At 32.5% G+C, this 23,293-nt stretch overlaps 2 protein-coding genes and 1 long non-coding RNA gene across 4 annotated transcripts in view; all 3 read left to right on the top strand.

Annotated features, from left to right (window-relative positions):
• The window catches only part of LOC139497850 (uncharacterized), a 497,218-nt gene that overhangs the window by 444,554 nt on the left and 29,371 nt on the right, over positions 1-23,293 (top strand). The window lies entirely within an intron of this gene.
• The window catches only part of LOC139499286 (probable serine/threonine-protein kinase roco8), a 46,770-nt gene that overhangs the window by 1,959 nt on the left and 21,518 nt on the right, over positions 1-23,293 (top strand). Inside the window, exon 2 of the mRNA XM_071287954.1 lies at positions 2,564-3,013. Coding sequence (XP_071144055.1) covers positions 2,564-3,013 — 450 coding nt within the window. The remainder of the gene's footprint in view (positions 1-2,563; positions 3,014-23,293) is intronic.
• Positions 14,284-19,333, top strand: LOC139499133 (uncharacterized). Of its 2 annotated transcripts, none has more exons than XR_011658118.1 (3): positions 14,284-14,482; positions 16,414-16,620; positions 19,024-19,333. It is a non-coding gene; the product is annotated as an uncharacterized lncRNA (long non-coding RNA). The 2 variants fall into 2 exon arrangements; XR_011658117.1 differs by lacking the exon at positions 14,284-14,482 and adding an exon at positions 14,501-14,862.

The raw sequence follows: 23,293 nt of genomic DNA, 5'->3' as shown, positions 1-23,293 counted from the left end.
TTTTCAAGGACTGCCAACGCTAATACTGTATATGGTTGGTAACAACATTGAATGATTGAGATGTTTATGAACTGACATTCAGTCCGACCATGGGAAGCTGTGCTCTACCGGATGCGTGCTCAATTATTGGAGTCATTCAATGCTACATTTCTCTACTTTAGGTTTACATAATAAAAATTGTACTTATTGAAAAAAAATATATATTGTTTTCATTTATTTTATTTAGATAGCGCTATCACATTCGGCATCCATCGTATTTTTATTTATCAGTTGTCAAATTAGACCAATCTGCATCCCCTGCATAATTTATCCTTTTACATACATGTCAGACCCCACTCCTTTATTTTTTTAATGGCTTTCAGTTATTTGATGGACACAGGGAATTGATTCCCAGTTCCCTCCCAAAACTCCTACTTAACTCCATATTCTGTTCCTCTGCACTCTTATTTTTTCATCAACAAGAATTATCCCTGTTTTATCAAACTTTTCTCACGATTAAGACCACCCTGCCTCAAGCTTTCATCCATCAAATTCTCATTTCTAGTCCTCTTATTCAACAGTTCCCATAATTCTGTCGAAACCCTTTAAAGTGTCCCAATGACTCGCACCCATTAACAACCCATCATTTGACAAATTATATTAAACAACCTGATTTGTCTCCTATATGCAAAAATTACGAGTCAGGTTTTTTTGCTTTAATATAAATGGCATTTTTTTTCACACATCTCGTTTTTGAACTCCCATGCGTATTTGTTACTATCAACTATATGGCATCAATGCACACAATTCAAACGATCTTTTCACAAAACCTCAAAAATTGCATAGCAAATACATTCTCAGGATTTTTAATAAAGTTTACTTTGCGAGCACAAAGTGAGGAATTTATTATAAAACAATTTGGTAAATCAAAATAAATATCTTAAAGATGTTTTAAAAATAGACTATAGTGGATGAGCTACCACTTCGTGTAACAAGATTTATCTCTCCTGGGATTTAAACACATTGAGATTGAGATTGAATTGTTTCCCTTTGATAACAACCAGTTCCAAAGCAAGATTATTTGTTTGATGATTTTTAATTGATTAACAATATTTTGATAAAGGAAAAGGATAATACTTTCAATTTCGAGGTCTCACAAAGGCTTTTTCACCTTCTATTCTAATTTTACATTAAAAACCCAAATTTAGATAAAAAGGCTAGGTTATGGCTCAAAATGTTTTGGAATTAGTGGCTAAAAATGGGGAATTAGGGGCAAAAAAAGGAAGACAATAACTTGTGTTTAAGTGTATGAATCTCTCTGAAATTATATCACAAGTTTCCATACCATGAAGGGATAGTTAGTAATGACTTTGGGGGGTTATGGATCTTAATGTTTTGGAATTAGGGGCAAAACGGGGGAACAACTAGGTTTTTCTTGTCAGACAATTAAGACAATTTAAAAGCAGTGTAAGGGAGGTAATTCAAAAACAGTCAACATACAATGTTGGTATGTTCGCATTTACCTCCCTAACACTACTTGTAAATTATGTAAAAAGAAATGTCGTCCTTAATATGCATGAAATATTTGCCACTGGACGTTAAGCAACCAACAATCAATGTATAAAGAAATGTCAGGTTTTGGACTTATTTCAAAAAAGGGGGGTGGTTTTAGTTTACATTTTTTTCCCCAAATTTCTCAATTTTCAAATTTTTGAAAAGTTTGAAGAAGAAATCTTTAATTGCACAATATTGCATAATAGATTTGTAAGATCTTGATATTTGTTTTGTGTCAGAAACTCATATGATGTCAAGAATTTTATCACAATCCAAATTCAGAACTGTATTAAGCTTGAATGCTGTGTCCATACTTGCCCCAACTGTTCAGGGTTCGACCTCTGCGGTAGTATAAAGCTGCGCCCTGCAGATCACCTGGTTATTTATATATAGTACAATTGCGCATCAGGTCCATTACATTGGTACCATGTATGCAATTCAATGGTGATTTTCATAAAAAATAAGAATATGTAATCACAGGAGACAAATGGAGCAGATTTAAGAAACTATAGGTCGCCACACATCTTTCAACAACGAGCAAAACTAAACTTGTATAGTCAGCTACCCATTTCTTTTAGTTATTGGCTTAATAACCTTGAAGACTGCAACTGGTAAATAGAAAACTAACACTTACATCACATGGCTATATTTAAGTTTGACTTTTAAAGTAATATTATGATTCTTATTGCATGCTTATCTTTTATTTATATTTTTGAGGAATATCAATAGTATCATCAATTGTACCCGGTAGTTTGAAACTGTATTTACTAAATGAATTGATAATACGATAAGTGTAAATTATCCATCAGGTTTAGTGGGTATTAATATCAATATTCCAACTTACAAAAGAAACCCTGTCTACACGTTTGATAACTCTTCGTGTGTAATTTTGTAAGTTCAATTGTTTAAAAAAAAAGAAGAAAAATTGGATGGACAATATATTGGTAAATGTGTATTTATTATTCTATACTTTGATCTTACTTAATATTTCTCACATTTCTTTAATATTATTGTAATTTTCTAATGATAGGAACCACAGAAGAAACTGAAATTCATGCAAGACTTTTGAAACAATACAAAAAAACAATTGAAGCATCACTTGAACCATCAGTAGAAGAAGGAACACATAAAGATATAAGGGAAAACACATCATTGACAAGTTTTGAGGAGTCAAAAGAATCAGAGAAAGTAGCCTGGCAGCCTAAATTAATGACACCTTCAGTAACCATTGAATCTCTAGTTGAACATCCAGCTACCTCGCAGCAACGAAGTCCGTTATATGAACAGGCAGAACAGGATATTGAAGCCATGCTTAAATCTAATGTAGATCTACATGACGAAGAGGAGTATGCCACATTTTTGTTGTGGGACTTCGCAGGGGATAAAGAATTTTACCACACACATCAAACTTTTTTATCACCAGATGCAATTTATCTAGTTGTTACAAAACTCAATGAGGCTGACGATAAAAGTGCACAAGGTAATATGTCATATAGATCAATTAATAAGTTATACTGAAATTATACTTGACATTTTATTGTATTTTGTCTTATCTTTTATTGTCAAGAATGGTGTTAAAAGTAAAGACACAAAATATGTTAAACAATCAGTCATTCAGATGATTATGATAATAGTTTTTGTTTAAAAGACAAATTTACCAGTCACAAATATGTCATTATTGTATTCTACTGGTTAGAGGTTTCAAAGGTGACAAACTGGAAAATCGAAATTTTGTCTACAAATGTCATATGCCGAACCTGTTCAGGGTTTTACCTCTTCTGTCATAACCAGCTGTTCCCCCGAAGAGCATTTTATAACATTTATGGGCACGTTGAACATGTTGAACGATTATTTTTTTAACGTCTTTAAGCTCCTCTGGTCCAAATGACCTAGTGAGCTTTTTTCATCACTGGTCATCCGTTGTCGTCGTCTGCTATATCTTCACCTCTGATTCTGCTGAACCAAATTTAACCAATCTTGTTTGACACAGCTGAAAAAGAACATAAGGGTTAAATGCAAGTATCGTCTATTATTTTAAATTCTGTTATCAATTAACATGAGTAAAATGTATTTAAACTTGTTTACCTTTTCCAATTGTCTAAATATGTCAAAACTGTTTGACGACTTCTCAGAGGAGTTATTGCCCTTACATGACAAATTTTACCATTTTTATTCAGAATTGTCTATTATCTTGAAAACTATGATAGAAAGAGAGAAACTTCCAAGTTGCAAATTGATCAGCACGACAAGTTCTAAAAATACATATGTAAGGTTGAAATAACTCCTGATTAATTGCCCTTGATTAATCACAATTTTATTCAAACAACCCACCCTGATGTACAACAAGTACACAAAATCATATGACAGTCAAAATTTTCTATTAGAATAAAGAAATAATTCCATTCTTTTTTCAGAACAAAAACAAAAGTGTGTGCATAATTTGATTTATCCTGGTTATTCATGTTTTATAAGATTAATTATTTAGAGGCATTGAAAATGACAGATTTCAAATACCATTGCGTTATTTTTGGATAAAAAAAGAAATATTGGCATATTTAAATAATGCAATCACAAATTTTAATATCTTTTCTCCAATATATGTCAATATCTAAATTAAAAAAACCAAAACATTCTGATGTACAAAAATACTAAATTTTAAGGGCAGTTCATGATTGCTATTAAAAAAATAAATAATTACAATCTCATTCAACACAAACAAAAGTTTAAGTTTCTTTCACCTTGTATTATTCAGGTCTTATATAAAATAACGTATCTAAAGGGATATATAATGATTGATTGAAAATGACATTGCAGTATGTTTCAACTTTTGATTTTGCCATTTTATTAGGGACTTTACGTTTTGAATTTTCCTCAGAGTTTATTGTTTTTGGGGAAGACGGCTTCAAGCCGTCAATCCCCAATGGGGTTGACCAGAGTGACATTCCCTCACATCATTCATTTTGTTTTTATAGTGTGGAAAACCCCCCAACAAATCTTACTGAGATTGATGAGAAGGGGAGACACAAATGAATAGATTGACTGTAAACACTTTTTTACACATTTCCCTTCTGTTTCCCTTGAAATTATCATATATTGAGCTCTCCTTTACACTATTTACGTTTCTTTTACAATCCGGAAAAATCAGTATGACGAGATATTCTAAATATATCCAACCTACATTATATTTTATAGTGACGTCATTGTTGGAATGCCACACTACGTTGAAGCAGGGATATCCTTCACTGGTTATTAAAATCATTGAATGATTACATGTGATTCTTCCGGCGGGAGTCAAAATCTCCCGCTTTTAAGACCCTCTTCCGTCCCTCCCGTTAAAATTTGAAATCTTCCGCTTTTTGAGAATGTCAACCTCGAAAAATCTTCAGTAGAAATTTTTGTTTACAAAATTGATACTGACAGGGAAAAAGTCCGAGAAACTCAAAATTCATATTGGAAAAGTCCGAGAAAAACAGAAGTTTCCTTTAACTGTTTTGATGTCAAAAGGTAAATAGCCTCGAGTTATCTATGAAGGTGTTAAGGATTAGACTGTATAAACAGCAATAAAAGAGTATTGGCAATAACCAGGTGATCAACTAGCAAGTTTAGGACATATGTCTGGATGATTAAAAGTGAAATACTGACAATGGATTAATTAAAGTTGTATAAACAACGACTTTTTTGTGTACTGTTAAAACATTGAACAGTTATATTACTTAACCTCAAGACGAATGTCTTAATGATCTCAAATATGTTATGTATGCCTACTACACTTGTTGCAAAGCTGACTATGGTGACCATAATGACTTGACCAAACATATGGATACAGCAAACCCACCAGAAAGCTCACAACTCTATCAAGTCAACACCACTGTTCAGTTAGTGGTACCAAAATTGACAATGTAGCTTCAGCAGATACTTTTTACCAACTATATATGATGGCTAATCACTCTATCTTGAACTTTATATATAATAAATAAATATTTAAAAAACCCTTATCTTCTATTTCTATCAAGTAAAAATGGCTATGGAGTTATAGAATCAGTAACAAAAAAGGAAAATATGCAGTTTAAACACCAAAAAACCATTGCGTACGTCAATAAAAATGTTGATACAAAATCTCTAGTTATGAGGCACAAACTCCAGCTGAAAATGTCTAAATCTCCAGTTGTGACTTGACAACTCTGTCACATGTCTCAGACATGAGACATTCTCAAAAATTGTGCACTAATTAAAAAATCGTATTTGTTTAATTTAAACATAATTATGTTTGCTGTAGATAATTCAAACATCAATATGCAATACTTTAATTTGTAGGTCATTAACTTTCAAAGTAAACAAAGTCCGAGGGCTACATGAGATTGGGGAGAGAAACGATTTTTTTTCATTTTTTTCTGCAAAACTTTGTTTTGAGAATCTTCCTCCAAATCAGGAGCACCTCAATTTATGAGTAATTGTCCACTCAAATACATGTAAACACTTAAAATGTAACATTTAGTATATGATAAGTAGCTATATATAGTCTTCCATTTTACAAATATTTTAAAATGTAGTATTTGGAAACAAGTTTCACACAGTTTACATTAATCATATTGTTTTTTTTATTAGTACCTGTTCCAGTGTGATGAGAGTTTCAACTGGGAACTTTATCACTGGAAATTTAAATCTGAATAGATTTTTCAGTCCTAACTTTCTTAAGAAATAAAATAAAAATCTCAAGAGTACTGTCACAAAAAATGGAAAATGGCCTTAGCCTGCAGTTCAGTCGTACACTATTAAGATTTCAAAATTATTGTAGTTCTTGTTAAATGACCAAATTCAACTAGTTGAATTTTAGATAATAACTATCAACTTTAATTGAATGTTTGGATTTAGAAGATGCAGATCTCTTCCATTGGTCTAAATTGAATCCTAAAAGTTATAAAGAAACAAAATTACATTAAACAACAATTGATTTCAATATTCACTGTCAACCTTTCTACATGTTTCTAGCTGTTCTTTTTTTCATTTTTTATATGAAAACTATCAAACGATACCACACACCCCTCTCTCCAAAAAAAAAAAATGAAATAGAAACAAGGGCCGTCTTTCCCCTCAGAGCTATTCAGCTCTTTGATTATGGTTTTTGTCGAGCCTGCAACTTTTGTTGCAGAAAGCTCGACATAGGGATAGTGATCCGGCGGCGGCGGCGGCTACGGCGGCGGTGTTAGCTCACTTCTTAAAAGCTTTATATTTTAGAAGGTGGAAGACCTGGATGCTTCATACTTTGTATATAGATGCTTCATGTTACGAAGTTTCCGTCAGTCACATGTCCAATGTCCTTGACCTCATTTTCATGGTTCAGTGACCACTTGAAAAAAAAGTTCAAATTTTTTGTAATGTTGAATTCTCTCTTATTATAAGTAATAGGATAACTATATTTGATATGTGCGTACCTTGCAAGGTCCTCGTGTCTGTCAGACAGTTTTCACTTGACCTCGACCTCATTTCATGGATCAGTGAACAAGGTTAAGTTTTGGTGGTCAAGTCCATATCTCAGATACTATAAGCAATAGGGCTAGTATATTCGGTGTATGGAAGGACTGTAAGGTGTACATGTCCAACTGGCAGGTGTCATCTGACCTTGACCTCATTTTCATGGTTCAGTGGTTATTGTCGAGCCTGCAACTTTTGTTGCAGAAAGCTCGACATAGGGATAGTGATCCGGCGGCGGCGGCGGTGTTAGCTCACTTCTTAAAAGCTTTATATTTTAGAAGGTGGAAGACCTGGATGCTTCATACTTTGTATATAGATGCTTCATGTTACGAAGTTTCCGTCAGTCACATGTCCAATAACCTTGACCTCATTTTCATGGTTCAGTGACTACTTGAAAAAAAAGTTCAATTTTTTTGTAATGTTGATTTCTCTCTTATTATAAGTAATAGGATAACTATATTTGATATGTGCAAACCTTGCAAGGTCCTCATGTCTGTCAGACAGTTTTCACTTGACCTCGACCTAATTTCATGGATCAGTGAACAAGGTTAAGTTTTGGTGGTCAAGTCCATATCTCAGATACTATAAGCAATAGGGCTAGCATATTCAGTCTATGGAAGGACTGTATGGTGTACATGTCCAACTGGCAGGTGTCATCTGACCTTGACCTCATTTTCATGGATCAGTGGTAATAGTTAAATTTTTGTGTTTTGGTCTGTTTTTCTCATATTATATGCAATAGGTCTACTATATTTGTTGTATGGAATGATTGTAAGCTATACATGTCTAGCGGGCAGATGTCATGTGACCTTGACCTTATTTTCATGGTTCAGTGGTCAAAGTTAAGTTTTTGAGTTTTGGTCTTTTTATCTAATACTATATGCCATAGGTCAACTATATTTGGTGAATGGAAATATTTTATGATCTTTATGTCAGTCGCGCAGGTTTTATTTGACTGTGACCTCATTTTCACGGTTCATTGCACAGTGTTAAGTTTTTGTGTTTTGGTCTATTTTTCTTAAACTATCAGTAATGGGTCAACTATATATGTTGTATAGAAGCATTGTTAGCTGTACTTGTCTGCCTGGCATGGTTCATCTGACCTTGACCTCATTTTCAAGGTTCTTTGGTCTTTGTTTAGTTATCTTGGTTAATGTTAAGTTTATGTGACAGTTGTAATAAAGCTTAGCTTTATACTTAGGACTATCAACATAATATCAATGATTAGTATAGAAGGCGAGACATTTCAGCGTGTGCACTCTTGTACTTTTTATATCTGATTTAAAAGGAGAAACAATTGCAGTTCTATGCAATGCAAACAAAATTGAGTATCTTTTCCTAACACTCACCTTTTTTTATGAAGAGGAAAAAACAGTCCTGATTTACAAACTGTATGACAGTTGTTATCCATTTGTTTGATGTGTTTGTGCTTTTGATTTTGCCATTTGATTAGGGAACTTCTGTTCTGAATTTTTCTCGGAGTTCAGTATTTTTGTGATTTAACTTTTTGTTGTGCCTTTTTAATTACGCGGCGGCGGCGGCGTTAGCTAACTTCTTAAAAGCTTTATATTTTAGAAGGTAGAAGACCTGGATGCTTCATACTTTGTATATAGATGCCTCATGTTACGAACTTTCCGTCAATCACATGTCCAATGTCCTTGACCTCATTTTCATGGTTCAGTGACTACTTGAAAAAAAAGTAAAGATTTTTTGTAATGTTAAATTCTCTCTTATAATAAGTAATTGGATAACTATATTTGGTATGTGCGTACCTTGCAAGGTCCTCATGCCCGTCAGACAGTTTTCATTTGACCTCGACCTCATTTCATGGATCAGTGAACAAGGTTAAGTTTTGGTGGTCAAGTCCATATCTCAGATACTATAAGCAATAGGTTTAGTATATTCGGTGTATGGAAGGACTGTAAGGTGTACATGTCCAACTGGCAGGTGTCATCTGACCTTGACCTCATTTTCATGGTTCAGTGGTTATAGTTAAGTTTTTGTGTTTTGGTCTGTTTTTCTTATACTATATTTGGTGTATGGAATGATTGTAAGGTGTACATGTCTAGCTGACAGGTGTCATCTGACCTTGACCTCATTTTCATGGTTCAGTGGTCAAAGTTAAGTTTTTGAGTTTTGGTCTATGTTTCTAATTCTATATGCATTAGTCAACTATATTTGGTGTATGGAAATATTTTATGATCTATATGTCTGTTACACAGGTTTTATTTGACCTTGACCTCATTTTCACGGTCCATTGCTAAGTGTTAAGTGTTTGTGTTTTGGTCTGTTTTTCTTAATTTATAAGCAATAAGTCAACTATATTTGTTGTATTGAAGAATTGTTAGCTGTACATGTCTGCCTGGCATGGTTCATCTGACCTTGACCTCATTTTCATGGTTCATTGATCAATGTTTCGTTTTCTTTGGTTAATGTTGATTTTATGTGACAGTTGTAGTAAAGCTTTATATTAAGCTCTATCAACATTATATCAATGATTAGTAAAGAAGGCAAGACATTTCAGCGTGTGCTCTCTTGTCTAACCATCAAATAGTCTTGCAAAGTTTTAAATGGACAACGATCATGATTTAGCTTGTGCAAGTGTACTATTTCTGTACTTAAAATCTGTAGTACTGGAAATTTACTTTTAATATTTAGTACTATTTCTTTACTTTAAAATTATTGTGATATTTAGGTACTTGTATTTTCCAGTACTTGATTTGAAATATTGGTACAAAATAATACCAACAATGACCACAGTATTCCATGTTTGAACATCATAACTTTATGAGATTTGCATAGATGCCAACCATTACGATTTTTCCGTAATTTTTTCCGATTTTGCGATACAAACTACGCTATTACGGTCAAAGTCGAATAGTGACGGATTCCCAATCATCGCCGTTCAATTTTGTAAATCGCGGATTTTTATCATTACTTTTCCGTCCTGGTCCGGTATTTAGAAAACGACAATGTAATGTTTCCGGTTTCTCAGGAGTTATCAACCTATTGATTGGAACTAACTGACTTCCGAAGAGGAAAACTTGCATTTTATGAAGTAGTTTTCCCCCTTTCTCTACTTCTCCTTGACAAAACGAAAATGTACGAGTCGAGAACATCTGAAAAAGCCTTATGCAATTTTAGATGTCTAAATCATCGACTCCCTATTGAAAGGGGTCGCTTTTGGGGTATAGAACGTGACGACAGAATTTGTGACATTTGTAACAAAAACCAATTAGGTGATGAATATCATTATTTATTTAATTGTACTTTTTTCAATAATGAAAGGAAATCCTTATTACCTTGTAATCTTATTATCAATCATAATACTGACAAATTTTATGAATTATTTAATTCTGACTCTTACAATGTTGTTCTTAAAATTGCAAAATTTTGTAAAATTGTACTATCTGTTGTTAATTAAACTAATATTGTTTCAACCATTAATATGTCCATTTGAAGTTTACTGTCTTCCTTTAAATGCATTACTTTTTCAAATGTATATATGTTAATGAATGTTTATAATGTTCACTGCATTACTTTGATACTTTGTTATTTGTTATATTATGAATACTTATGTAGTATTTGTTATTGTTCACATACCCCTGTTGGGGTCTTTGAGAAATAAAAAACTTGAAACTTGAAAACTTGAACAATTAATGAATGGAATTCATACTACAGACAACATGTTGAACGACAAATTTTAGTGCACATCATTTTGCAACCACTCGTCATTAATTTTTATTGGTAAATGCAAGTTTTTGAATGATTACTGAAAACTTTTCAAAAATACGGAAAATTTGATAGTTTGTTACTGATTGTCTCAAAAGGGGTTGGCATCTATGGATTTGAAATAGACAAACTTTCAAAATGATGAAAATGTAACCGTGCAACCCAAAATCTGTAGTACTCAAATTTCAAGTACAAATCAAGAACTATAAAATACAGGTACCTAAATATTACAATAATTTTAAAGTAACAAAATAGTACTGAATATTAACAGTAGATTGCCAGTACTACAGAATTTTGGTAAAGAAATGGTACCTATGCAAAAATAGCTGTGTATTTCTTTGGATATTGGGCGACACAATATCAACGTTGGAAATGAATCTTTACGCACTTGAAGAAGGATCATAGCTGATATGTTGGTATGAGGCGGTTCTATTAGGGAAACAGGAGCTGGAATGAGCTGAACATCTGAAGAGTTTCCTTGTTCATACCAATTGGCTAAATCGTGGTGTATATATACGTAGGAATCCGTTGTAGGTTTAATGTGCTTGTCATGTAAAGGTGTAAACTATTCTTTGTTGAAAACAAAGTGGCCATATTGTTTACATTAGAGTCCGCCAGGGATGGGGTCGATTACTTTAAAATGTATTCGATTAAATTACAATTACTTTGCTAATAAAATGTAATTGATTACATTACAATTACACCCTTTTTCATATGTAATCATGATTACTTTAGATTACTTATGATTACATTTTGCAATATCAAAGTTTTTTTTATCATTTTTTATCCTCACAAAAAAGCTAATTTTGGTGATTTTTTTAAAAGCCTTAAATTATTCATCTTAATTAAAAGAATTTATAAACGAGTACAGTGTAACATGTGTAATTTGATAAAATAGCTATTACAGACAAGTACATGTCCTTTCTCTATGTAAAAGATATAACTGTATTTTTTCTACAAATTTTAACCAACTGCCTAATTAACAAAAAACCTGAACAAATAAGGAAAAATTAATTAAAGACACATCATTCTATTCAGATCTACCAATAATATCTTCTTTATATTTTATTTTTACTTTAGGCTAGGTAAAAGCTTTAAAATAAGCAAATAAAAAAATGGGGTCACCTACCTCGTTTTCGATTTAAAACACCATCTTTTTCACGGAATTTGGAAATTGGGACTTCTAGTCGATAGCAGTGTAATATTATTTTTGAAGTCCATATCCAATAAAAACTTGTCTGTTCTGTTAACCTTGTTGTTCATACAAACTATTTAAATGATATTACCATTATCTGAGTGGAAAATAATAACCATAAGTTTCTATAATAGTTTTCCCGCCTTTTTATACGACCGCAAAAATTTTCGTCGTATATTGCTATCACGTTGGTGTCATCGTCGTCTTGCGTCGTCGTCGTCCGAATACTTTTAGTTTTCGCACTCTAACTTTAGTAAAAATGACCACAAAAGGAATATTGGGATTGATTTTGGGAGTTTTGGTCCCAACATTTTCGGAATTTGGGGCCAAAAAGGGCCCAAATAAGCATTTTCTTGGTTTTCGCACTATAACTTTAGTTTAAGTGAATAGAAATCTATGAAATTTTGACATAAGGTTTATGACCATAAAAGAAAGGTTGGGTTTGATTTTGGGAGTTTTGGTCCCAACAGTGTAGGAATAAGGGGCCCAAAGGGTCCAAAATTGAACTTTGTTTGATTTCATCAAAAATTGAAAAATTGGGGTTCTTTGATATGCTAAATCTAACTGTGTATGTAGATTCTTAATTTTTGGTCCCGTTTTCAAATTGGTCTACATTAAGGTCCAAAGGGTCCAAAATTAAACTTAGTTGGATTTTAACAAAAATTGAATCCTTGGGGTTCTTTAATATGTTGAATCTAAAGATGTACTTAGATTTTGATTATTGATTATCAGTTTTCAAGTTGGTCCAAATCGGGGTCCAAAATTAAACTTTGTTTAATTTCATCAAAAATTGAATAATTGGGGTTCTTTGATATGCCAAATCTAACTGTGTATGTAGATTCTTAATTTTTGGTCCCGTTTTCAAATTGGTCTACATTAAAGTCCAAAGGGTCCAAAATTGAAGTGATTTTAACAAAAATTTTAATTCTTGGGCTTTTTTGATATGCTGAATCTAAACATGTACTTATATTTTTGTTTATGGGCCCAGTTTTCATGTTGGTTCAAATCAGGATCCGAAATTATTATATTAAGTATTGTGCAATAGCAAGAAATTTTCAATTGCACAGTATTCAGCAATAGCAAGAAATCTTCAATTGCACAGTATTGTGCAATAGCAAGAAATTTTCAATTGCTCAGTATTGCGCAATAGCAAGAAATCTTCAATTGCACAGTATTGTGCAATAGCAAATATTTTCAATTGCACAGTATTGCGCAATAGCCAGAAATATCTAATTGCACAATATTGTGCAATAGCAAGACATTTTCAATTGATTGGAATTATTTTTCTTTGTCCAGAATAGTAGTTCAGTCAACTTAAATCATTGTTTTATACAATATACAATGTATATTCACTTTTACTACCAACTGATAAATTAAAAAAATCTTTACCATTCAGTGATAACAAGCACCTTTTGTTACATTTTAATATTTTATGATGTATTTAAATGAGTAGTTATTGTTGCAAACTCCATTAGAAATTTGAATTGAGATCAGTTTTGGTAAAAGGGAAAGGGGGATGAGAAAAAAAAAATTGTGGGGGGGGGGGGGGGGTTAAATTTTTCTCATTTCAGATTTCATAAATAAAAAGAAAATTTCTTCAAACATTTTTTTGAGAGGATTAATATTCAACAGCATAGTGAATTGCTCAAAGGCAAAAAAATGTTTTTAAGTTCATTAGACCACATTCATTCTGTGTCAGAAACCTATGCTGTGTTAACTATTTAATCACAATCCAAATTTAGAGCTGTATCCAGCCTGAATGTTGTGTCCTGATACTTGCCCAAACCGTTCAGGGTTCAACCTCTGTGGTCGTATAAAGCTGCGCCCTGCGGAGCATCTGGTTTTTATTGTGAAATACCTATAAAAAAAATAAAAGTTTAAAAAAATTGACCAATAATTTCTCCATGAGTGTTCAACAGAATATGCGTTGTTTATAAAAAAAAAAAGATGGGGTCACCGTAATGGAAAACGAGATATTTCTAAAAAGGGGTTAACAATTTGAATTGGCGAGAACACATTTGCGCCGATTCTAAAAACAACGTTGAAAGACATTTAATCGGTTTAGGCGATATTCTTACAAATTAGGGACAACCCAGTTCTCGTTATTTGCTGTTTTGTTGTTTGTTTGTTTTAAACTACAGTAAATGCACATTAATCTACACACGATATTACTTAAGTTTTCAATCAGTATCACAGACACGTAATAAAAATGCGGTGGTTGGAAAACAATGCGTTGTACAAATGTACACACGAATGCTTCTATGAACATTTCATTTCAGGTTATTCATAGTGATGTGTTGACAGAAATTCTTCTTAAAATATTGAAGACATTTTTATATAATATCCAGTAGGACAACCGGAAGCGCCTGAGTAAGGATTTCGGCGCTCAGTGATACGGTTCACTAGACGACGTTGTCAACACGTAATGGCGGCCATTATTTGACGTCGGATTTGGCATTCCTCGTTGAAAGTTACATTTATGACATTCTTGGATGCTTAAACTTTGTGCTACACAACATAAAAGATAAAGCTTTATTCCAGATATTGCAGGTAATTATTTTCAAAGAAGTCGTATCCTAAGAAATGATTTAAACGGCAAAAATAAAGTGTAAAATAATATGAAACATGAATATTGAAATCCAAGTTTTCATCATTTCCTTTTCATGTAATGAATTTACTATTTATCACTTTTATTATTTTATTACATTCGGATTTCGGTCTGGGGTATCCGCTCTTGTCTCCGGAAATATTATACCCACTGTCAACATCCGTTTTCAAACTGGACAGACAAAATTAAAAAAAGTGTTCTTCACGATCTCCCTGGAAATAATTCACGCTATCACTTTGTGAACATTGTAAACATGAAACTGCAAATACGGACCAAAACGAATTAAATTTAAAAGCGTTGATGATCATGTTTCATGCCGACTGTAAGTTCTCTAAAAAAGGGGGTGGGGTGAGTGGGTACTCCATGAATTTTGCTTCACGTCAAAGACGTCCATGTACTAAATCATTAGCATGTAAGACATATTCACTTTAACTCTTGGCTACTTTATACCTGGTCTTATATAAATAAATTCCCATTTTATCTGGGAACAATTAATTTTATCTTCATTATAAACTAACTATCTAACTAATTTTATTCAGGATAAAATCCAGTACAAAAGGATCATCGCTGAAACACACGAACACATATAAAAACATATATAAAACAAAACAACAATAAAACATAACAGCCAACACTTAATGTATTGTGTATTGTTGTCATTATTGCCCGGCAGGGGGCCTTAATTGGAAAATAAAGAATTTTGAACTTTTATATGTCCCTGATTTCATTTATATAATACATGTACACTCAAGTTTAATATTTTATCTATAAAAATTAAATCATTTATGAACACAAATTGATACAATACAAAGGGAAAGGGATTATAGGCACTTGTTTCTGACAATGGGGGTTCACTATCCATACTCTTCTTTCCCATATATAAAAAAATAAACCAGATACATGTAGTATCCCCATTGTAATTAACCAATCACCCGTCACCCATTTGAGAGCTTACACAGTGACATACATTTACATGTCAGACCAGAAACTAACAAATTTCAGTGGCAAAACCAGAACTTTTCATAAAAGGGGAGGGGGCTCCAGTCATGCTTCAGTCCCTATATATATAATCAACCAAATTTTTTCCAACAAGGTCTCAATAGTCATGACAGTGGTGGTTCCATGATTTTAATTGAGAAAAACTGGGTTGTGAGTGTCCCCAAAATGTATATAATTTTAGCTTGTATTGTACATGTTATGATATTTATGTACACTATAATATAATTGAATATAAAAATGTTAATGAAAGGATTGTTAAAACACTCAAATCTGCTCCATGTTATGATATTAAACATTGTTATCTAACATGTTTAACACCGCCACATTATTTATGTATGTGCCTGTCCCAAGTCAGGAGCCTGTAATTCAGTGGTTGTCGTTTGTTTATGTGTTACATATTTGTTCTTCGTTTTTTCATAAATAAGGCCGTTAGTTTTCTCGTTTGAATTGTTTTACATGTCTTATTGGGGCTCTTTATAGCTGACTATGCGGTATGGGCTTTGCTCACTGTTGAAGGCTGTACAGTGACCTATAGTTGTTAATGTCTGTGTAATTTTGGTCTTTTGTGGATAGTTGTCTCATTTGCAATCATACCACATTTTTTTTTTATATTATACAGTACATAAAAAATAAATTTTCAAGACTTGGAAATATTTTCTTTGCCCATTATTGCCTTTAACTTTTATGTATTGAGCAAAATGCTTGAGGCATAATTATTTATAATACTTAGTAAAAACATGTATTTTCTTGGTAATTCATATGGCAAATTTGTATTAATGTGTTGATAATAACAATGCAAAGTTTAATTTTGCTTTGAATAATTTAGTATATAATTTATTTAGTAATTGTATGTACATTTGCTTTATATTTACAGGAAGGAGAATGATGTTCACTATGAATCAAAAATTCAATACATAGGACTTTTATATATCAACAAAAACACTTGTACATGTACATGTGTATGTGTGATATACATACAACAAGAGAACAGTAATCAAATGGAATGTCAACGACCAGTGTCCAGTAATGTTGAAAGCAAAATGATTTTGATAGAAAACAATAGGACTAGAATATATTAAGGGTAAGTAATCCAAAAGTGTCTGTTTAGGGTAAAAACAGTCAGTTATTTACAGTAATCCCACAAATATGAAACAAAAACATAAGACACAAAAACATAATATACATGGTATGCAGACTGTTTTCATAAGGGAATAGACTTAAAATATCTACATTTAACAGTCAGACATAATTATATACTAAATTATTCTTTTTTATATATAAAAGTTGCCAATGGAATAAATTGAGGATGGAAATTATAATTAAAGAGATATAGGTAAAAGATTCATACACAGACTTTAAGGCCGAATGGTATTCTTTTAATAGTTTAAAGATTTTATTCTGTTATCTATGCTGTATAAATGTCAAGATAGTTACATTTGGATTTAAAACCTAATTTCAAGAATGAAAGGGTACCATAATTTAAATTTAATTTATGATAAAAAAAACAATATAAGGGAATTAACTCTTACATGATGTGCATCATATCCATGCAAATGAAGCGTTTTAATAAATCTGACCATTTTTATACGACCGCAAAAAAAGTTGGCGTCGTCGTCTTCGTCCGAATATTTTTAGTTTTCGCACTCTAACTTAAGTAAAACTGAATAGAAATCTATGAAATTTTAACACAAGGTTTATAACCACAAAAGGAAGGTTGGGATTGATTTTGGAAGTTTTCGTCCCAACATTTTAGGAATTAGGGGCCAAAAAGGTCCAAAATTAAACTTTGTTTGATTTCATCAAAAATTGAATAATTGAGGTTCTTCAATATGCCGAATCTAACTGTGTATGTAGATTCTTAATTTTTGGTCCTGTTTTCAAATTGGTCTACATTAAGGTCCAAAGGGTCCAAAATTAAACTTAGTTTGATTTTAACAAAAATTGAATCCTTGGCCAAGTTGGGGTTCTTTGATATGCTGAATCTAAAAAAATACTTAGATTTTTTATTATTGGCCCAGTTTTCAAGTTTGTCCAAATCGGGGTTCAAAATTAATTTTTGTTTGATTTCATCAAAAATTGAATAATTGGGGTTCTTCGATATGACAAATCTAACTGTGTATGTAAATTCTTAATTTTTGGTCCCGTTTTCAAATTGGTCTACATTAAAGTCCAAAGGGTCCAAAATTAAACTAAGTTTGATTTTAACAAAAATTTAATTCTTGGGCTTCTTTGATATGCTGAATCTAAACATGTACAAATTATGTACTTAGATTTTTTATTATGGGCCTAGTTTTCAAGTTGGTCCAATTCAGGATCCAAAATTATTATATTAAGTATTGTGCAACAGCAAGAAATTTTCAATTGCACAGTATTGCACAATAGCAAGAAATCTTCAATTGCACAGTATTGTGCAATAGCAAATATTTTCAATTGCACAGTATTTCGCAATAGCAAGAAATATCTCATTGCACAATATTGTGCAATAGCATAAAATTTACAATTGGAGTCTTATCTTTCTTTGTTCAGAATAGTAGTTGAATCAACTTAAATCATTGTTTTATACAATATACAATGTATATTCACTTTTACTACCAACTGATAAATTAAAACAATCTTTACCATTCAGTGATTACAAGCACTTTCTTTACGTTTTAATATTTTATGATGTATTTAAATGAGTAGTTATTGTTGCAAACTCCATTAGAAATTTGAATTGAGATCAGTTTTGGAATAAGGGAAAGGGGGATGTTAAAAAAAATTGGGGGGGGGGGGGGTAAATTTTTTTCATTTCAGATTTTATAAATAAAAAGAAAATTTCTTCAAACATTTTTTTGAGAGGATCAATATTAACAGCATAGTGAATTGCTCAAAGGCAAAAAACATTTTTTAAGTTCATTAGACCACATTCATTCTGTGTCAGAAACCTATGCTGTGTCAACTATTTAATCACAATCCAAATTTAGAGCTGAATCCAGCTTGAATTTTTGTCCATACTTGCCCCAACCGTTCAGGGTTCAACCTCTGCGGGCGTATAAAGCTGCGCCCTGCGGAGCATCTGTTTTTTTATTTAGAGAAGAGAATGACTTGACCAGACTGTATTGAGGTCAGAGATGGCAATAACAATGAAATACTTATAGATTATCGGTGATCATCTCAACGAGATTGATTTTCTCGCTTGAGCTGGGACGGCGAAAGCGAGAAAGGCAATCGAGTTGAGATGAACAATGATAATCTTTTTATCGCTATTTTACCTATGACGACGCTGTCAATTTCATGTCAATTTCGTTAGCAACGCCACGTGCATGCTTAGTTTCTAGCGATAATTTTCCATCTCAAACGAGTAGCATGATATGAAAATTATCACAAAAAAAGATCAAAGGAAAAATGCACAAAATAGCGATAAAATATATTATAATTATCATTCTTCATTACTTTTTGATTGAATTAACAAACTTAATTTAATAACAAAAAATTTCATTTTCAGTAGACAACACATCCTGTCAGAGGAATAACTTTACTGGAGGATAAAAATTTTGATACCTGGAATCAGCAATTTATATGAAATTTGTTATGAAAGATATATTCATGTACAGAATGGTATCCGAGGTGGTTCAAGTGATTATAAGCGGACATTTTTGTTGAACTAATGCAGGATTTAATAAATGAAAGTTTAACAGACTATGGGCTCCAAAGTTTAGTAACAAGAGGATTTTTTAAATATGTGAGACTCATCAACATTAAAAAGTGCAGAAGTGAAATGTCACCATATTTATTAAAAAAAATCAGATTATTGACTCAGTTGTTTTCATGAATATTTTGTTTTAAGCAATTTCACTGTTATATACTTAATCAGATTCCACGTTTATTTTATACTTCTGACAACCGAATATTATATCTTCCCTCTGGCCTCAAGTGTTTCCCTTTTATTTTGCATGAGTGTAATTTAAAAAAGCTCGCTTTTAGTTTTGGGCAAATTCAAGTTTTGCCATTCCAGAATTATTCGACTTTTTTCCTGGTAAATTAGACATGTACCCACATCATGTTGTATTTTGTTTTGGTACTTTTTCAAGAAATTGTGGATCAAGGCTGAATTTTATCAAATAAGCTAATTTTTGGATATTTATCACATATCACATACTTGAATAATCTTTAAAAAAATTGAGAATATAGATGGGCAATGTGTCAAAGAGATAACAACCCAACCAAAGAGCAGAAAACGAGCAGAACCAGTAGTATGCTTATATTGATTTACTTCACTTTTGCCTTGTTGTTGAGATTGAGTGAAACAATTTTTGTTTTGTTTATTCCTATCAATTAGGGGGGTGGGGACCAGTATTCAACACTGCATAACTAAATGTATATATCCCATCACCAGATATGAAGCAGCCAACCATACAAAATAGGCCCCCCATCACTAAAAGGAGAAAAGAGATGCACAACATACAAAATAGGCACTGGCTACGGTTACATGGAAATGTAACAATAATAAAAATATTATTGTTACATTGGAGACTAATTGCCGGAATGCAAAGTTGGGTGAGGAACCGATTAATTACGAATGTAACAATAATTGTTGAGGCTACGGTTACATTACGTTATTGTTACATGAAAAACAGCAATGTACGCTAGATTTATTAAACTTAAATCTTCTGTAGTTGTTTTGCTTAATTCTTTCATATGTACTAAACAATACTTGTAATACTGATAAATAATAAGTATTATTATTCAACAGTCAAATGGTGTATAACCTAAATAGTTTTACGTATTAATGGGTTTTGATGTTCTTAAAGATACTACTCAAGATTAGGAGTGTTAAAGGCGAAACATATAGTTCAATGGTTTCACTTTTTATGCCCCACCTACGATAGTAGAGGGGCATTATGTTTTCTGGTCTGTGCGTCCGTCCGTCCGTTCGTTCGTTCGTCCGTTCGTCCGTCTGTCCCGCTTCAGGTTAAAGTTTTTGGTCGAGGTAGTTTTTGATGAAGTTGAAGTCCAATCGACTTCAAACTTGGTACACATGTTCCCTATGATATGATCTTTCTAATTTTAATGCCAAATTAGAGATTTTACCCCAATTTCACGGTCCACTGAACATAGAAAATGATAGTGCGAGTGGGGCATTCGTGTACTGAGGACACATTCTTGTTAAAAGTATTTAACTGCACACCTACTCTTATTACTGTCATTATACTTTAAACCATTTTGTTAGGGTGAAAAACTTAAAAAATTGGGATGCGTTTTAAACCGGCGAGACATAAATTTCATACAGCTATACAACTTGACCCAAATTGATACATCAAAAGCAAAGTTTGCTAACTGTAACTGTAACTTAAATGCTAAGAACTTCTGTATGTACACGTAACCGTAGAGTCATAATTTCGTTCATCAAAAATGTGTCGGACTTTAAAAACCACAGTGGCACTTGCTTGATTTGTAGAAAGTGTCATTGTAAAAAAAAAATACAGTAAATAAATTGTATGTAAAAAAAGTATGTATTGTAAATATGAAATAAATGTCTTCATTTTTTATTATTTAGTACACATTACTAGTCCCATCGTACAGCTGTTTTTCATGTAACAATAGCGCTATGTAACCGTAGCCTCAATAATTATTGTTACATTCGTAATTAAACAGATCCTTACCCAACCATGCATTCCGGCATTTAGTCTCCAATGTAACAATAATATTTTTATTATTGTTACATTTCCATGTAACCGTAGCCAGTGCCTACAAAATATTCCATAAGGCTAGCTACATTGTATTATTTGAAATTATATTTCATTTATTTTTTTTACATGTGGAATTGTTTTTTGTAAGTAGTTATTTATTCAATTCAAGGTAATAAATACAGTTAAAAAAATGTACCTTTCAGTAATATGAAAATTAGAAAGTTGGGGTATGATCAATGCCAATAAGACAACTCTCCACCAGATATCAAATGTCTAAAAAGATTAATTTGAACAAAAAGCAGTTAGTGAGCCACATGTATAAAAGACCCTGTTACATGACACAAGACAGGCTGAAAAGGAATATTCTGCATCTGTATGCAAAAGTGAAAATATGTTTAGAAATAAATGCATGTGTAGCAATGGATGCAAATGAATAGTCAATCCAGACAAAATCTCCAACGTTTTGGCATATGTGGTTTATGCACAAAATTGTCAACCAAATTTTACATACTTCATTCAAATAATTTACATTAAAGAGGACAACAAAATAAAAAAAAGAACAGGGCGAATGGGTATAAGGGCAAAGCATCCACGGCGAACAAGTACATAGGCGGATCCAGGGGGCCCCCCTTTCGTGGGAAAAATTTGGTTGATTATATAGGGAATCATTGAAGCCCCCCACTTTTAGGTCATGCATGCAGTCAGCCCCCCCCCCCCCCCACCCCCCCCACTGTAACCAGAGATTGAGAACACTGAGCCCTAAAAATGACACATGCCTTTGACAAAATAAAAAGAGCATGCCCCTGCCAACGCCCCCTTTTAAAAATAAGAAACCAATAAAACACACAACGATAATTATATTAACGAAAGGAATATCAACAGCTTTTCTATGACCGAATCAGATTGAATGTTCATTAAAAACTCAGCGGCAGGTAGCAATATTCACGGAATGAATCTTGTTTTTTACAAGTTACTTTGTAAACTTTTAGTTAAAGTACGATCATGATTTCAACAAATCAGTCGGGGTCCCATGATGTGTAAGCCTAACACTCTAGGGTACCAAGTATGGTATAACGTTGGTATGGATTCAACATATTGCATGCCTTCCTTGGCATTAAGATTAACAAAATTGCTACAAAGAAGAAAAGAATCCAACTTTTAATGACATTTTACGTTGGCATTTTCGGCGCCGGATATTGACAACGTTTATCTATATACTGACACAACTTCGGTTGAGGTTGATTCCGGCAATTCTGCTTAAAAAATCGACAGTATTTATCGTCCACACTTTGCCGCAAACGAATTAAAAAAAAAATACAAAAGCGCGCCATTTTTCAGTTGACGTCGGCCGACGCAAAATAGTCCAATTTTCGGCGTAGGACTACTGAGCGCCGCCGAATCACATTTTGGCCGAAAAGGCACATCCGGTTGTCCTACTGATCATTGTTCAATCAAAGTATATCTGAAAGAAAAGACAGAAATTTGCTTCCGATATCAAATTTCGTTTAAGAACGTTGTTCCTTTTTATTTTGATGATAATTAATTAAAATCATTAGAAATCTAAGACTCCGTTTCCACTAACAATAAAGATCGATCATTTCCGAGATCGTCAATCTTTAGTATTGCAAAAATGAGAAAGATCGGTCTTCAATCAGACTTAAACATTCCATCTCCAGATGTAGTTTTAAAAGAACCAATCTTTCGTCAAGTGAAAACGCTTTATATACATCGCGATCGACTTTTCAATCAATCAATCGATATAACATTTCAAGTTTTATGTAGATATGAAATTAAATTTTAAAATATTCTTTAAAAAAGCTGATTTCAGTGTTTATTCTTAAATGATTTGACAGAACGTGGAGATAATAAAAAAACAAATAAATATATTCTACGTGTTTGCGTCATTCTTCGGAAAATATATTAATAAAAAAAAAAGGAGATGGGGTGTGATTACAATTAACACAATAGACCAATTGACACAGGAAATTATTAACTATGGGTCACCGTACGGCCTACAACAATGAGCAAATCACAAAGGACAAATGTAACACAATTCAAACTAGAAAATACCCCCCAAAAAATAAA

This window comes from Mytilus edulis, chromosome 12 (assembly GCF_963676685.1).
Source record: "Mytilus edulis chromosome 12, xbMytEdul2.2, whole genome shotgun sequence".
Classification (NCBI taxonomy): Eukaryota; Metazoa; Mollusca; class Bivalvia; order Mytilida; family Mytilidae; genus Mytilus; species Mytilus edulis.
This window is presented reverse-complemented; position numbering and strand designations above follow the sequence as displayed.